This window comes from Myiozetetes cayanensis, unplaced genomic scaffold, assembly GCF_022539395.1.
Source record: "Myiozetetes cayanensis isolate MyiCay16 unplaced genomic scaffold, myiCay2020 scf5-8, whole genome shotgun sequence".
Lineage (NCBI taxonomy): Eukaryota > Metazoa > Chordata > Aves > Passeriformes > Tyrannidae > Myiozetetes > Myiozetetes cayanensis.
The window spans coordinates 33,456,778-33,474,799 of record NW_026087742.1 but is presented as its reverse complement, the minus strand read 5'-3'; the positions used below and the strand labels follow the sequence as shown (position 1 = coordinate 33,474,799).

Sequence of the window (18,022 nt, the reverse complement as noted above, 5' to 3'; positions counted from 1 at the left end):
TATTTCTTCTACTGGTGGGCCTTGTTTGCTTTCTTCTGGATAAAAACCAAAACCAAACAAAAAAGCCCAAAAAACCCAAAACAAAACCACCACCAAAAACAACAACAACAACAACAAAACAAACAAAAAACCCCATCACAAACCCTCCAAAAAAGATCTTGAAGTTGCTGCACTGTAACACTGTGTTAAACACATTAGTATTTTGCCAAGTAGTGTAATCAGCCAGGTCTGCCTGGGATTTAAAGTTGTATAATTGGGCTGCAATCTGTCTCTCACTTGCTATAATGAGAAATTACTCCCTTGTGGGAAAATTATATCCTGGTGATACTGTTTCCTAAAAAAAAAAAAAGCAAAAACAAAACACCAAAGAACAAAAACCTAAACCAAACAACTCAAACTACAAAACATTCTTAAATATTATTCATAAACATGAACTAGATGACCTCCCAAAGCCCCTTCCAGCCAGAATTATTCTGTGTCTCTGTGCTGCTGGTTTGTTCAGACAATATTTTGCAGGATGGAATCACAGTTTCTAAGTGAAGCAATGATGCAGCCTGCATCAGGGGAGCAGGGGAGTAGGGAGTGGAGTTATACGCATTCACAAGATTGATGGTGTGTTATAGCACATGCAGGGTGTGTTCCTGTCAGCCTGGAGTACTGAAACAGCTTCAGCTCTTCTTTCCTCTCTGTTGGAAACCCAAATCTGCCTGAGCACTACTATCACACTACAGACCACGTGAAAATAGGCACAGGTAAGCTGCACAAGCTGCTTTTAATTGTATTTAGTGCTTTTTTATATATATTACAAACATGTTCCTGCAATATCACATTTATATTATTTAATATTTTTTACCTCAAATTGTGTAACAGTCTACTGCTACCGTTTCTTCTCCACAGGTGGAGAAGCTGAGACACTTAATAACTTAAGACCTACAGTTTTATGCTTGCTTCACTTGCAAAACAGTAGCCCACCTCTTCAGGACTTCTAACAGCGTGAAATCTAATCACTCAGTGTTAGTACATTTTGGTACTGGAATGATGACTACTGTAGAAGGTGAATACTAATTGGTTTAGGTTCCTTTCATGCTTGGCTGTCTGCAGCTAGTCCCCCCAGTCATTAGATCTACTTACATCTCATATTTCTATTTACAAGTTTTTGTCAAGATATCAAGATGTTGCCAGGGGGTTTGGATATGCAACTCCCATTGTTTCCAGTCATGTAGTTAATCAATGGAAAAGCCTGAAGGGAAGAAGGACACAGGTTATTTGATGCCATGGCCTGGTGACAGAATTTTTTTTTTTTTACTCTACTGCTTTTACATTCTGTGCCACTGAGGTCACTGAAAATGTTACTGACTTTGGTGGGAGCAAAATACCAGACTGCTGAAAAGTGAGCTGTGCCAGAACAATAGTGTAATTCTATCAAGAGAGCAACACAGGATGGCTAACACATTGTATAAAGAACTGCCTTTAATTTGGACATCAGTTTATCCTGAAGATGATCTGTGTAGCTCAGTCAAGAGCAGTTACATAGTAAGCTCACTTGGTGAAGGCTCTGGTGCCCTCCAGTGTGATATGCCATGCTGTGCTAAATCCTTATGCAGCCAGCAGCAGCAGCATGTGGAGCACCTGGGAAGTGACAGCTGAGAGCTTGTTTGCACAAGTGGGAAGCCTTCCTGGTGTTATATTTGTAAATGTGATTAATGAAAGAGTTTGTGATGCCCACCCACAGTTTAAGAAGAGAGACAGTTTTGGGGTGGCACTTGCTAACATGGAGTATCTCTACTTCCTGCTCTTACTGTGCTTCTTGTAATTTTTCTACTGGGTTTTACTCTTTACTGGGGGTAAATCCCCCCTTTACTGGGGCTGGAGGGGCATGGGTGTCTCAGGTTTTGGCATATTGTTTTGTTCCTGACAAACAGCAGTGACTTAGGAATTCCACTGATATGAATCTCAATCCTTTGTTACTCTGGACATTTTAGTTGGTTTTGTGAAGCTGTCACACTGATGTTTCTTTGATTCCTCACTTATTATCTATCTCTTAAATGTTTCTGATTTAAGCAACTGAGTAATGCTCTTTATTTTTCCTCACTAGTTGTCGAGAAGAAGCAAAACTATACTAGTGTGCATGAAGCAGTAAAAGCTGGTGATGTAGAACAGCTTGCATTGATGATTGAAAGTGGAGCTGGTGTTAACGAGGTGGATGTAGTCCACAAATTCACACCCTTGCATTGTGCTGCCCACTCTGGAAGTCTGGAGGTAAAACATTACATTAGTGTTTATACACAGCCAGGTTTTTGTAAGTTCATATTTCCTTCTTTGGGAGAGGCTGGACACAACATTGCTGGCTTAGGTCAAACTGAATCAATAATCTCTGCCTGCTTTTCTCATTAAATATATTCACATAGAGCAGAAGTACAGGATTTTAGATTTTCTTTTTTTTTTTTTTCTGAAGCCCCAGGCATTTCACCTAATCAGCTTCGTCAGATTTTACTAAATCACTGATTTTCTTACTCAATAAAATGTGCCTTATGGCCTCCCTTCCATACTCATGACCTCCTTTTGTCCCTGTTGTGTTTTCCTCTTCTCTTGAAGGACTTAAAAAATCCTACAGAATGTGTAAAATGTTCTGAAGGTGATTGAGACAGATGAAAAGTGACATGAAAACATGTTCATTCTGTTTACCAATGTTCCATGCCTCATTCTCTATAGAAGTAGTCTTAATACATTTTATTTTAATAAATCAAAATGTTAAATAATGATGAAGAAAGCAGCAGGTGCTTGCATGAATGTTTTGAACTTCCAGGAAGGTTGAACTGCTGTATTCAACACAACATTGTGCCTCTTCTTGCAGCCTCCTTGTTCAGTCTTCATAGCAATCTAACCTTGAATGCCATTCACATCCTAAAGAAAAGCATGGAAAGTTCTTACTAAACTCAAGAAATACTAAGTGCAGTGCTACTTCTGCAATGTAGAGAAACTGTCAAGAAAATGCTAATCATCAGTTTGTCAGCCCCAAAAACAGACTGCTTATCCACCCTTTTCTACCTCTATAAATTATGTCGTTTGTCATTTGACTCTTCTACTTTGCAGTTGATATATTAGACTTTTTTCAATTATCTGCCATCTATTTGTCTCTACCCTCCTTGGTAGAAATAGTGGAGGAACCAGAGCTGAAGGATGGCCTGAAACAAAATAATAAATTATAATAATATATAATAAAAAGTTTTAACTGTCCCTCTAGCTGTCTCTGGATAGTCCATAAAGCCTTCCATTGCAAGCAATAGTACCTGCTGGACAAAGTGAGTAAAACAAAACTAGGCCATGAAAGAGTGAGAAGAGAGATGGGATTACATATGACAGCTAAGGAGCCTAATAAATTAAATGAGGTTTTAAATTTAGTTCATGGTATTTTGCCTACAAGCAATTTTAGTTGGAATTCTTGTGAGGATGTTTGCATTCTTTTTTCCAATGCTTTTACCTCAAGCCATGTGAATGTTCTCACAGATTACATTTTAAATCAGGAAGAGTAAAATTAGGAAGCCATATTGTAAAATCAATGCTAGGGTCTGATTTAGTAGGTTATTTGCACATTTTGTACCCTTGGGTAAAACCTGGAAAGTATAACTTACCTGTAACTTTCTAATGCACAAATATCTGGCTAAGGCATGCTCTGGGGTCTCATTTCCATAGTGAACTATTACAGTACTGTTTTGAAATGCAACATTGACAGATAAATTCTAGTTAAAATGGGCCTCAGATATATTGTATGAACAGCTAAATAAAAGCCACTTCGGTTTTGATTGAGCAGTGCCTTCACTGGTTGCTCTGGCATGGAGCTGACACAACTCATGTGACTGTCAGAGGCTGGACAGCGGCTCACCTTGCGGCCATCAGAGGGCAGGATGCCTGCATGCAGGTATGTGTAAATATTCACTCTCAAGCAAAAGTATGTAGGGCAGACCTTGATTTTGGACAAATTCATTATGAAGATCAGTTGAGGAAGCTCCTAAGGGAGCTATGAGTAGCTCATCTTGGTGTCTTAACATTTGGAATAAAGTCACTCATTTTAAAACCAGTGCACTCATTTGCACTGTCTGTGCAAACAGATTATTTTGTGCAATGCCAGGACCTTGAGGTCAGCCCAGAGTTGTCCTGCTGATCACCATAACCCATCCAGTGTTTGCTTTTTCAGCTTATGAACTTCTACTTTGCATTTCTTTTAGGCTTTATTAATAAATGGAGCAAATGCAGAAGCTCGGGATGACCGTGGGTGCACGCCGGCACACTTGGCTGCAGCCCACGGGCAGTCCTACACCTTGCAGACCCTACTGAGAAGTGGAGCGGTGAGACACTCCTACCTGCAGTGCCCTAGTGCACAGAGAGGCTGGTAGCTTTTCCCAAACAAAACTCTCACTAGCTTAAACTGAGATTTAGGATTTTAGATTAATTACTATTGGTGAATTTATTTTTAGGGTAAATTTCCATTTTTAAAATGGTAATATACATTTAGGGAAATGATTCAAAAATCTAGAGGTAATCAGTAATGTAAGTAAATCACATTCCACTGAGGATGTCATTAAATGAAGATCAGGTGCTGGGGTGGTGTTCATTTTTTACAGTTGTACAAATCTTCTATAGTAAAGAAGACATAAACTTAAAAAAAAATAATCCAGTTGCATATTTAAAGAGTAATGACCAATGCAGATCATTATGATGATAAAATATCTCTAAAAATGCACCTTTTATAAGTGTATTAAGTAAAAGTGTGAAAAGTCTTGGAATGGGAACTGCATATATGGCATGAACTTTGAAAAATGTTATTTGGTTTAAATAATATAACACAATAAACAGCCAATTACTATATATAAAATTTCTCTTGTGTCTAAGATTCGGAAGTGAATTAATTAACCTGCTGCTTTCATTTTAGAATGTAAATGTTTCAGACAGGAATGACTGGAAACCTGTTCATTATGCTGCTTTTCATGGTCGTTTGGGGTGTTTGCAGCTTCTTGTTCGGTGGGGAGCGTGTATCGATGATGTGGATAACAATGGAAACCTTCCAGGTACATCAGGATAAATCATACATTTTTAAGCCTTTGGTTTGCAGTTGTTGTGTGATGTGACAATTGAGCAAATTTTAAGTAATGCACAGCAGCAACATTTGCTGTCTGATTCCATGCAGATAGCATAGATAGTCCCATTTTCCTAATGATGGGAGGATTTATAATGTCCGAAGTATTGTTCTATTGTTGACGGTATCCCATTCACCTCTTGCTGCTGCTGGCAAGGATCAGAGCTCATGGGTGCTGCAATAGGGAGCAGTATGAGCCTGGCTGAGAGCACTGCGTAGGGCAGCATCTCCTATGTGTGTGATAGAGCAGGTGTGTGAGTGGAGGTCACAGGAGAAGCGTGGGTGGAGCAGGAGGCAGTTTCAGCTGCTAAGTTCTACTTTTTGAATTTGTGCCAGGCTTTAACGGCTGTGGCAGTGTGATCAGGTTGTGGTGTGTTCATTCATCTTGATTTCTGGAATACTGGTCTTTCTCTATTGTCTGTAAATATGTTCTCTTTTCATAATCATGAGCGTATTCATTTTAGTTAGATTTGTAGAAGTGATATATTGTACAGATCAGTTTTGCCTCAGCTTGTGTAACAGCGAAGTGAACTTAAATCATCTTTACATGCTTCAGCTTCAAGATTAGCTGAAGAGTGCTATAATTTTTATTAAGAGAATACTGAAAGAAATTTTCCGAGGTTGCAGTGCCAGACATCTAAACTTAAAAGCTGGCTGCACTTTTTGCATGTGTTTGTTACAGCAGAGGGTCTAATTACCTTGGCTAATTTGCATGCTAATTTTTTGGAAGAAAAAAATCTTGTGGCTCATTCAACATACAGAATGGGCTGTGCTTATTAATTCAACATTTCGCTTTCTCTCTGTATTAATTTTTGGGCCACATCCATACTTCTTTTATTGCTCACTAGTCAAACCTATTATAAATATTTTTCACATTCTTTTTTCACTTGTGGCTTTGAGAAGGGTGAGTAGCGTTAGCCTGACTTATGAAAGGCAAGATGAAACACAGGGAGGTTGGGATACCAACACCAACTAACCTCTGCCTATTTGTCATGCCTGAGACAAGGTTTTTCAAAGTTCTTGGCACTAAGCTGCATGTTTTGATGTTACTGTGTTAACATCACAGTACCCTTTGACTTTAGTCTCAACTGCAGGTGCTCAGCATGACTGAGGGTGGGATGGCACAGTTTCATGTTGGGTACTGGCTACTAAGACACATACAGGTTAAAAGCCACCTATGAAAAGTTCCTTTATGTGTATTCCACAGCATTCCACTGAGACTGTGCAAAAAGACTTGAACAGAACACAGCTCTTTAATCTATTTTCCCCTTGCCATCTTTGCAGAAAATGTTGAGCTTTTTTGATTGCTTTCTGCACAGGACAAACATCTGATAAAAATGTTTCATCCCAAGAGGTGAAGTTTTATCCTGGAGATTTTAGGTATCTGAAAATGGATTCATAAGGGTTGAGTCAGTTTTTCACCAGCTGACTGTTAATCAGTACTTGCCTTTAGCACTGTACCTCTTCTTTTCCCTTCTCCCTGTAACTCACTCACTGAATAAAATTCAGACAATGGGAAAAATGGCCGTGATTTCAGTGGAGCTCAGATTTTGAGCAATCGTCTGCACCAAAGTATTGCCATCTTGCTGTAAAACCAATATCCATCACCTTTTAGAGCAATTACACTCTGGGAAGCTGTGGATGGTTTACTGTAGAGAATTTGTATGTGCTCAAAATGAAGTGACATGTTTTTTCTAGATCCTGGGTACACTTTATTGATAATGAAGATAGTGAGATTCTTAACCTGGAGACAAACTAATCCTTTGGCCTCTAGAACATCAGCCAGCTTTTACAGAGCGTTGTCGTGGAGAACACATAATAAGCACTTATTTGGCAAGTTCTTCCCATTAATGGAGCTAGAGAATAATTACTAATTTCAAAATAATCAGCTTGTGTTTGATACCTCTTACTTTGTTACAGGCCCAGCGCTCTAGTAGTAATAAATAACTAAACTTCTTTATGGCGTGAAGGTCAGGTGAGGAATGTACCTTCAAATACTTTACCCAGTAAAGTGCATGTCATTGTCCTCCTTTTGTAGTTGAGGTGACTGAGGGTGTGATGCAACTTGTTTGTGGTGGCACAGTAGAAGTGGGCCTAAAGCAGAAATGGTCTTAATACCTAATCAAGGACACCACTTGCTGTCCCTCCATAATGAGTACCCCCAGGACAGCGAGGTCGGACAGCTGCTGAAGACTGAGATTTGTGTTCATGGGGAAGATGAGACCCCAGCAGTGCACTCTTTTAGCTAGTGTCCAGTGCTCTGTTGGGAGTGTTGTTTTGTTTCCTGCAGTCAGCTCTGCCAGGGAAACTCCTTTGCAGATCCTATCCTTGACACTTTTCTTCTACCTCCTTAGCATAGAGCTCATCTCTGTCCTGGATAGGAGCTGAACATGCCCAATTGAGCCGAGGCTGCTCTTACTTGTTGTGCAGTGTTGGATGGCTCAAGTGCTGGTGGATGATCCAGATCTAACCAGTGGTGAGAGCACTGCTTTCTCCATAGGCAGCAGGGCTCTGCTCTAATACACTTTGTTTCACCTTGTGCTCTAGCCCACCTGGCAGCAGTGGAAGGACACCTGCATTGCTTTAAGTTCTTGGTTGGGAAAATGGCCAGTGTCACACACACACTGAAAGCCAGGAATGACCAAGGAGAGACTCCAAGGGACTTGGCTGAACGGTTCTATAAAGATAATATTCTGCAATATATTGATGGTATGGAAAAAGAGGGTGAGCATCCAGAGGCACAGGAAGGTGAGTATGGATCAAGATACAGTTAAAATAGACATTATATATAATTCTGTAGAAAAAATTGATTCTGAAAACTTATATGAGCAGAAGTATAACATTTAAATGATCAAAATAAGGAAGAACTTTTTAATGCTTACTACGTTTGCTGGTAGCTAAAGACTGGAATACTCAGCGTGATTTTATAAATGTCTTAGGTTTATCCATGATCACACTGTGTTGCACTATGAATACCAAATTGCCGGTGTTCCTTTTAGACTCCAGCAAAGATCCAGAAAATCTGTATAACTTTCATTGGTTTGCAGATTTGTCTGCACAGAATTTCTTACTTGCATTGAATAGCAACTTAGCCTGAAAATGTCCTGCTGAAATTAAGGTTATTTGCTAACCAACAATACTATGGCAGTCAGATCAGCCAAAGGATGCATATGTGGCAAGGTCTGTAAGGAGAACCCTTAGCAGAACACAGGTATGAGAACTGCACCTTCACCTCTCTACTTCTGGGAACTTACTGTCCCTATCTGCTAGTCTTTTTTCATTATACATAAAAGCATGTTGTCTGTAGACCCTGTCTGTAAAAGATAACTGGGAAAATCAAATTGTCTGTATGAATATGAGAAGTATAATAGTTTAAATATTTGGAATTCAAAACAGGCAAATTACTCCAGTTACCACCAGTAGTACAATCTCAATCGTAAAACAAAGCTATACTTGTTACTTCAGGTCTATGAAATAAATTTCTTAACTGTGTAAGATGCCTGCAGTCATAACCAAGACATGTTTAGTCAAGTCTGTGGTGAACACTGCTAGTTACACAGCTGCATTTTGCCAATTAAGGTGCACAACCTCGTTAAATACAAAGCATCCCTACATAAGTTGCTGTGAGAGAGGCCAGCTGTGAGAGACAAATACCAGCACGTTTAGTAGAATTACTGGCATCTGTTTGGAAACATGTGCATTTCATTTTCAGTTTTAGCTTTCCCAGCTCATGACGCTGCTTTCAAAGGGGACTTGTTAGTGCTTAGAAGATTAGTGAGAAGTGGAGTAATCAATATCAATGAGCGGGATGATAAGGGATACACTCTCATGCACAAAGGTCAGTAATTACTATCTGTGTTTCAGCTTGTTACTGTTTGTTGCTGACGTGTTTACTTTGTTTTTCAAGTGGCTGCTCATCAGATGAACTTGATGAAAAACAGCGTCTCATTTCCTGAGGGCTCAGAAGTGCAACCCCAAAAAACATATTTTGTGATGTATACGTGTGCGTAGGTGTCACTTTAAAGACAAAATAACCAAGCTGAAGTCAAGAAAAAAAGTTCATAATAGAGAGATACCAACATCTAAAAGGAAAACTAAATAGTGGGGGTTTTTATGTAGTTTAGTGTGTGTGGTTTTTTTTTTTTTTTTTAATCAGGCAAGATGTGGCTTTTAGAAACATCTGTCTGGTTAGGTATAAGATTGGTCTGTATTTTGGCCTGGGCCTTTATTTACTGAACATAGCAGTACTGTGGGGATGTTTTGTAAAAACCACAATGAAGTAATTTGGTACCTTCACTACCTGTGAAGGAAGGTAAATTTCTGGTATCTAACACCTTGACATGTAGTGGCGTGCTAGCACTACAGAAAAAATAGCCCTCTTGGGTTTGGGGGTTTCATAGTGATGTCTGAAAGAGAAAAATGGGAGAGGAAAGAAACCCGGAGGCATTTTTGTAATATGCTTTTACTGCTATTTCCCACATTTGTTTCTGAGTAGATATAATGATAGAATTTTTAAAAACATAATTGAAGTTCTCATGGAAAAAGAGATATGTTGTGATTTTATAATGTTTTCTACATTTTTTCCCACTTTCTTTTCTTGGAAAGGTGCTAACCTACAGTTGTTCCATCCCCAGATTTTACATCCTGATATTGTAATTCCATTTCCCTATCTCAGTAAGATGACAAATATAACAAATATCCAAAAGGGAGTGCTGTCAAGAAATGAAATTACTCTTCCTTGAGAAAAATAGTGTACAGTTTCAACTAGACTTGCCAAATATCACCTTCCATATGTGAGACATCATTCCTGGCACCACCTGGTATGAGCAGTGGCCATGCCAGATCTTATGACTGGGCTTGTGTGAGGCTGCTGCTGAGAAGTGTTGCCTTGAGTGTCTGCCCTAAGACATGACGCACCTATAGCTCCAGCACAAAGCCCTGCTGCTCTCCTCCATGAGACAGCTCTGCACACCACAGGCTGGGGCAACCAGCTGTGTCTGGTACATGGGAGCCTAAAGCCAGGGAGAGGTGACAGCACTTTGCTGCCAAACTGTGACACACAGGCCTTACTGCAAGAGAGTGTGAGGCAGCAGTGATTTGTGTGTCTCATGCTCAGCACATGGAACTGGGCAAGTTTAGTTTAACTTGTGTCCAGGAAGAGCTGCCAGTACATTTCTGGAACTAGAAAGAGTCACTGAACCACACTTCCCCAAAACTATGTGTACCTGTGTGATTTGAGCATCTTGACACATTCTCTTGAAATAGTATCTCCCCTGTGGTGTCTTAGTGAATCCAACCTCTGGAATGCCAAAGAATGCCAAGAGCAGGACATTTTAGCTTTGAAACCCTGCAGTTGTATATAACTGACTTGTGTGCACCTTTCTTCCTTTAGCTGCTGAACAGGGGCATATCCATTGCTTACAGTGGTTGATTGAAATGGGAGCTGACTGTGACATTACAAATGATGCTGGAGAGACTCCAAAGGATGTAGCCAAGAGGTAGCAGTACATATCCTGTAGCTCTGGCATTTATTTACTTACTATTTGTATATCAATATCATGTCAGCTTTGTTGGAATTAATCCTGATTTTCAGTGATGGAGAAAGAACAGATCAGGCCCATGAATTCCAACTCTGAGTAATAAGCAGAGCTGTAATGTAGCTATGAAAGGTTTTAATTTTTCCTTATTTTATTTTAATTTTCTTTTCAGCAAGGTCAGACATAAAAAAGGAAAAGTAGCTGATCTGAAAAAGGAGAGTTGTGAGCCAGTATGGTCACAGTTTGCCATACAAGTTACTGAGAAGTAGTGGAGGCCAGCTGATTTTTGCATTAATAAAAATAATGCAGTTTCTGATGAGATTCAGTTAAGAAATCCTGCAAAGAGAAAAGATAGTTCTGACATAGGAGTCATTGCCATAAGATTCCACTGAGGCAGAGCTCACACCATAAGAATATTGCGAAAAGCAGATAGATAGCTGCTCACAGTGTGTGTACCAGTGCTTCCTTTAATCCTGAAACCCCTCTGATAAATGGGAACGTGGACAGTTCCAGAGAGTTTCTATCACATGTGTTTTTCCAGATGATGGGGATATTTCAGTGTAGGTTTAACTGTTCTCTGTGCAGATGTGCCCGTCTTGCAGCTGTGCAACTTTTGATACCAAGAACTGGAGACAGTAACTCTAGTGATGAAGAACTAGATGCAAACAACATAAAGTTTTTTGAAAGACATGGTGTGGAAGGGAGTACAGATAGCAAAGAAGATTTAACCCTGGATAAAGCAGAGAAAAGGAACGCACGCAGTAAGCACTGTATTCCTATAATTCCTTGTTTGAAAAATTTGGTATGAAGACATTATAGTTTTAGTTGCACAGTTCCTGCTAACTGCTGGGACCTTTCTGTTGTAAGGTGAGATAGTTGACAGGATATCTGTACCACTGAGCATTCAAACAAATTGTGAAAAATTAGAAAACATAGCAGACAGCAATTAGAACATAATTGTTACACCATTTTAATCCATGTTGGAAACTATATTGGATTGCTTCTTGTTTTTGAGATCTCTTTGCATTGTGGGTGTCAGCTGTAGCTCAGTGTTTGCTGAGCAGTGTGATTTCTGCTCTGTGTTTGTGAGACTGTTTTCCAGACTATTGAATTCCATCATGACTGTCTTGTCCATGCATTTTACCTACCTGGAGAACTCTGTCTTACAGTGAGGGCTTATCACAAGATTCAAGAACTTCAGCAACTTCTAGAAATTGCCTACAGCAACTACAGACAGCTGGGAGGAATAACTGAGGAGGAGAGGAAGGTGAAAAGAGAAGAAAGAAAAGTCGAGAAGTAAGGTCACTTTGCTCTCCTAATGTTTAACTTTGTGGGCCCCATTTTAAAGCCTTTTTTAAGGCTGACATACACTCAGATTTGCCTTGGCCAGTCTGTCTTTTCCAGTCGCCAACTTTAACCAGGTCAAAAAGAAATGGACTGCAGCAATTTGACCATTTCTGAACTTCTACAATTAGCTCAACAGAAGTGCTTGATAGGTCCACGCTTCTTGGGCAAGATCATCTCTTCAGCCTTCAGGTTTTCCTGCAGTGTATTTGCAGTAGGTCTGATAAGTCATGGCTGTTTTGTTTCCACTGAGGATGCCAAAGTGTATGCACTTTAATCAATCTGAAAAAAGACATTAATTAATCTTAGCATGGCTTGGATGGAAGTGCATATACAGCAGAAATTATTCAGTAACCTGCTACATTTCTGTGTCAAGGGCAACATATTTCTAAGCACAGGAAAGCATTAGCTTGTATCCAGACCACAGAAAAAAAAGAACTGTCAGCAAGTCTGCTCTAGCCTGTAAAGCACTATCCATAATGTCTGTCTAATTCTCAGTGTCTCCATTAAATCAAAAGGTTCTGTTAGACAGGTCAGGTGATTTGATGGACAGACTGTCTACATTTCAAAGAAAAGTCCTTCTGTCTATCAAAGATTTAGAGCTTAAATAATAATGCAGCATTGAAAGACAGGCCTGTCTCCACCTCTACCTGTCAAAGATTTGGCTACCCAGAGATCTCAGTAGTTATCTCTGTAGATAACCACCCCCATAATGTGTTTGGATCACCCCAAATCACTGTCTTTATTTGGTTACTGACAGGAGACCCCAAAGGGCTTGTATGCATCAGCAGACTTACTAGTCTGTGTAGATCTGGAGCAGGTAATGGGTGTCACAGATTGCCAGTAAGCAGTTTGTTTTACAGCCATATCTGAGCCAAGAAACTGAGACAAGATTTCTTTTGGTTCCAGGTCACCCTTTGACTCAGCCTAGGTTGGAAGTCCATCTTTGTTAACTTGATAAGTCTGCAGTAGCTAACAGATACCTGCATCTCAGTTAGGGACCTTGAGCTCCTTTTTTTAGACTTCTTGGAGAGATGTAGGCACTTGTGTTAGACAGGTATTTCAGGATGAGATTCATCGCGTCTAGGAGTGTCTCTCCTGGCTTCAAAGAAGGAGGGTGACCGGCTGAGGTGTTGATGCCTATGCTGGAGAAATCTGTTTTTGGTGGTGGATACATTAGCATTCATTTTGGATAGAGCAGTGCCTGTTAGAGGGCTCTGATGAGGCTCTACAAGGGGCATTGCTTTCTGTGACATGGGTGGCTAAACTAGAAAAACTGTGAGGCTCTGAAGAGTCTTTCTCACCTGTGGAGGCTGGAAAGCATCCCTAGGCCAAAACTATCCTTTTCAAATGGAAATAGTGCTTCTCAGCATACCCACATACCCTTCTTAGTGTACCTATCTGTGGATAAACTCCAAGATGCTTGTAGGTCAGAAAACCTATTATTTAAAAATATTTAATGACAACACCATTTTGCTAGGTTAAAAGCAGAAGTTGCTACTTGGGAAGGCCACTGTAACAGATTTGGATGATTTCTGCTTTAGTCCATGTTTTCTGGCTGTAAGAGGCCTTGTGTGAACCACTGCACAGTGCTTTAACCAGGCTGCATTGCATGGAGCAAATTGCCACCACGTGTGTGCCACACAGTTTTGGAGCTGTGCCTCTTTAATTTGAAGCATGCAAGAAGTTGGCAGTCCCCTGAACACTGAGCACAGGCCACTCTTGTGGTGTCTGTAAGGCTGGTTGGTAGCTTTGGGCCCCATGGCTCAGGAATTCTTCATTCTGGGAAATGCCCTAGCTCTTGATGAGAGCTTTCCTGCCATGCTGTTTGAATCCATAGGGCAGATGTCTCCCTTTCACTGATCTTCCATCTTTGTAGTTGTGCTAATTCATCCTGATGTAGGAGAGAGCCAGCTCAATCCCAGATGACTCAGTTGCTTAGGTCAATTGCTGTTATAATAAGAATATATGTGAATCATGTCTCAGCTAAACAGTTTGAGGAATCTCAAGTAATTAGGAGCCGTTGTGGGTGTGACCAGTGAGATCTTGTGCAACTGGGATCTTGTGCATAAACCAGTGCCTCAGTTTCCCTTGAGAAAGGGTCATACTCAAGGTTATTTGAGTATTCCTCATCCGTGTCTAAGCCAATCGATAGGAAGTGGCACCAGATGTAGATGAAGAAGCTGCCCCTGACCCTTCCAGAATCCCAGCCCTACGCTTTTTCTCTAATTTCGTAATAAGTTAGCTGCTCCTTGGGCACTTCTTCCTCTCCCGCAGCTGGAGATGGATCCGGTGGTTACAGGCTGCCCGAGCCCTGGGCTCGGTGTGTGGGCAGACGTCTCCATCTCGTGGTCAGATTGCGCTGAGCACAGCTGGCAGCAGAGAGGGAAAAGCTGCTCTTTAGGGCTGCTACAAAGGGTCTGGAGCCAGGAGCACAGCTGGTGTGAGGAGTACTGCACTGCTTTCTGCCTGACTAACCTGCTCCCGGGCAAAGGCACAGGACCACGTGGAGTAGCCAGGGCAGGTTTGGATGTACTTCATGCTCTGCTTGTCTCCTTTGCTTTTGACAGGACTGTGAGGGAGCTGGAGGCCCAGCTGGAGTATGAGCGAGTCAGAAGGGAGAAGCTGGAGAGCCAGCTGGATGACTACCGTGCTGAGATAAGCCACCTTAAGGAGAGCCTGGAGAAAACCTCCATCCCCCCTGCTGTCCCTGTGGTGAGTGCCACACTCCCCTGGTGCGTGGGACAGAGGCTACTGCCTGTAGCTTGTGCATGTTTGTTCCTTCTAAGATTCCCAGGCATGGCGCTAGGAAATGCTAGAGAAAATGTGCTAGCAGCTTTTAGCTTAGGACATGGAAGTAAGCTTTGTCTGTCCTAACAGTGTCTCTGCTGTGAAAGGATATCGGTTTCTCTTTGTATCCTGGCAGAGAAGCACCAGTATTCTGCATAATAACAAAAGGAGTGTACTGATCCCTGAGTACTTCCACATGCGTATACAGTGACTGGCAGTTCCTCTTGGCTGGTACCTGGTACCTGAGACTGGCCTGGTGCCTCAGGAGAGGTGTCATCACCTAAAGCCAGTGCTCAGCCTGTGGGTTGAGAGATCATAACCATGGGTCCCCAGAGGGGGGCAAAGAAAATAACAGGGTCTCACTTCAAAGATGATTTAACGTCACAGTCAGCCAGGCATCCTAAGTGAGAGTCCAGGATCTCATAGAAAGTTTGTGCAGAGAATTCAGTCTGTTTAGGAAAGGAGGAGTTACATGTAGCACGGGCAGTTCTCAGACCGAGAGGCTCCATTTTGAATTAAATATTAAGGCCTTTTTATATCATAGACACATAAGAGGGAAGAGGACACCACCACTGCAAACTGCCAATAGATGCTGGTGTTTCCATTTCTAATTTTTTACTTTTCACCTGCATAGCTTGTATAGCCAATAGATGATGAGGTTTCTATTATTTCAGACCATTTTTTATTTCCCAGACTATTTTCCACCTTTTCAGTCAATTGCTTCTACAGTACCTTGTTTTTGCGCCTTATTGGTGGCATCTTGGTATGGCTCTGAATTCTAGGTACCGCAGCTGTACTTCGAAGGGGCCAGCTGCACTTTTCGAGGATGCTTCTGGTTCTCAGCCTCACAATTCCCTGGCTGGCAGATATTTTCTTTGTCAGCATTTTTCAGCTGGTGTTTTTGTTGCTGGTAATTTTCCCCTTCTAACCAGGTCGCCTTTCTGGCTGCTCACATTAGGTGTCAACCTGATGTGTCAGCCCCCACCCCCTGGCTTGCAGGTTTTGTAGCAATTGCAGCTCATACTTTAGGATGTTTCTTTTGCTTCAAAACTCCTTCAAAACAGGTTTGTTTTCCTCTCTTTTACACCAGACTGGGAAGTGAGTTGATGGAGGACTGTAGTACAGGACTTTATTGATGTGTGCAGTGGCTGATTGCAGAGTGTGTTCTTGTGTGCCATCTGTTATCATCCCAATTATCCAGCCCTCTCACAGCAAAGAATATACAGACAGATATGAATTACTGGTTGGCTTAGTAGGCAACCACAGAAAAACTGTTGCTTTGCAAACAATGAAATCTTGAGGATAGATCAGTTCACCTGCTAATTTTGGGGACAGGCAAGCTGGCATTTCAGACCTATCGCTGCCAGTATAACTCTCTAAAATTGATGTGACAGACAAAGTTTTTCAGGTTTTTACCATCCAGTCAAGTCGTCAGCCTTGGATGAAGCAGCTAAATTCCTTCCTCTGTGGGTATGGGGACTGGTGTGCAGTAACACTGTTGGTTCTTCTAAGGAAAAGATGCCCGTGGAAAAGGCACGTGGCACGGATATTCTTGGAGCTTCACTTAACTTCCCTGGCCTTTGCACTACCTTGTCTATGTGACTGTTTGTATGGCTTTGCTACATCCAGGATAAAAGTCAGGCAAGGACTCATCACTGGCAACATGGGCAACTCAGATTTAATTCCTTCATCTGCCTAGAGGAGTCAAGAATACCTATCCTGGAAGAATGTTCTAAGCAGCCCAACATCTGCTCTTGTGAGATGGAGCCATATTCACTCCCCTGTGGGCAGCTGTGCAGTGTAACCACTGTATTTCAGTATTCAGTGGTCCAGAGGGAGTGATTCAGACAAAAGAGCTTTTTAAGCGAATTATTAGGGTTCATGAAAAAGGACAGGAATTTTCACAATGTTGTCATCATCTGACCCCAGCCTAATAACAGCTTGCTTTAGGACATGATTCATTATACTTCCCTGGCAGGTTTAAAAATCTGGAACAACTATGGCATAGAGTGCCCCATTCCTAGGGTGGAAGAGTGGCTGTAGTTGTTTTTACCCACAGCAATCTGAAAAAGTCGAGCTGAGCTTTAGGTTTACTGGCTGGGACTGGAGACAGCTACCATGGCAGGTTTATTTTCAAGAACTGCTCTGAGTGACTGCTACAGCCAAGGGGCCTTCAACTTACACTGCTGTGCTGCCATCCCATGCCCTGGGACTAGGCTCTGCCCCCAGCTTCAGTCTGAACACAGCGTTCTGTGGTTTCTCATAGCCATAGATTTTAAATCCTCTCAGCGATTGCTGTTTAATGGCTGAAATATCCTTTATTTCAGGAAGCCGAGACAATTGCCAAGTCTTGCAAAGACAAAAAGAAAATCAAGAAGCAGCCAGCCTGCAGCCCAGGAGGAGTGTTTGTGAGGCTACGCTGAAACAACCCTCCAAGGAGGGGCAGGAGACTGCAAAGGTAGAAAGGCAATACTCCAGACAATGCCAAGTGTTTGCATGGTCCAGCTGCACACATGAGTTGTGTTTCTCTGCCTTTCACTGAACTGTGGTTTTAGTTCTCTGATGCAGCAGCAGCAAATGTGGTTTAGCAAAAGCTATGCAAATTATAAACTGACATTTTCAAGAGTTAACAGCAGCAATGTCATAGGCCCTCGCAGTTCTGAGATAAGTACCTCTGTCTCCTGGTCTATTTTGTACTGTGACCTTAGAAAGGAAAAAGTGCACATCACCTCCTAGAATATTCAGATAGGACCTTCAGTGTGGAAGTAGAATACAGTCTCCAGAAGAATTACTTCTCAGCTGCTGACAGGTACCAGGCACTTTGATTTTCATCTTCAAGTCATTCTGAAAGAAGCCAGGAAGTGACTCCTTCGTGAGTTGACAGATGAACTGCAGCATCAGGCCTCTGACTCAGGGCTGAAGAGTTTACTAGGGTATGGGGCATGTTATGGTTAGAAATGGCAACCCTGACCTCTCCCCAAAAAAAACATTTACTGACTATGACACATAAAAATTTTTTTCTCTCTTCTGTGTGCTATTGTGAAGTTATTTTCCCTTTGGAACCCTCATTTTCAGATTTTTTTTTTTAGTGCTCAAGTCCTGATAGGTCCTCTCCTTAAGTACCAAAGAAAACAATCTCTGAGAATATCAGAGGTACTGAAAAATAAAAATCAATGGTTTTGTATGCACAGTGAAGGAGAGGCACACTAACAGCATA

At 41.4% G+C, this 18,022-nt stretch overlaps 1 protein-coding gene across 1 annotated transcript; it reads left to right on the top strand.

Annotated features, from left to right (window-relative positions):
• The first annotated feature begins 1,022 nt into the window (after window positions 1–1,022).
• ANKRD42 (ankyrin repeat domain 42) lies at window positions 1,023–17,778 on the top strand. Its single transcript, XM_050332345.1, has 12 exons — window positions 1,023–1,054; window positions 2,096–2,259; window positions 3,812–3,919; window positions 4,227–4,346; window positions 4,931–5,066; window positions 7,682–7,882; window positions 8,847–8,972; window positions 10,527–10,632; window positions 11,257–11,432; window positions 11,841–11,967; window positions 14,586–14,730; window positions 17,133–17,778. The coding sequence occupies exons 1-12, from the start codon at window positions 1,036–1,038 to the stop codon at window positions 17,226–17,228; spliced, it is 1,524 nt and encodes a 507-aa protein (XP_050188302.1). The 5' UTR covers window positions 1,023–1,035; the 3' UTR covers window positions 17,229–17,778.
• Window positions 17,779–18,022: the final 244 nt, after the last annotated feature.

What these genes read in the sequence shown, in the direction of transcription:
- ANKRD42 (XM_050332345.1), top strand. An exon ending in TAACAATGGAAACCTTCCAG is followed by an intron (nt 5,067 to 7,681) that starts GTACATCAGGAT and finishes CTTGTGCTCTAG; the next exon opens with CCCACCTGGCAGCAGTGGAA. An exon ending in CCAAAGGATGTAGCCAAGAG is followed by an intron (nt 10,633 to 11,256) that starts GTAGCAGTACAT and finishes TTCTCTGTGCAG; the next exon opens with ATGTGCCCGTCTTGCAGCTG.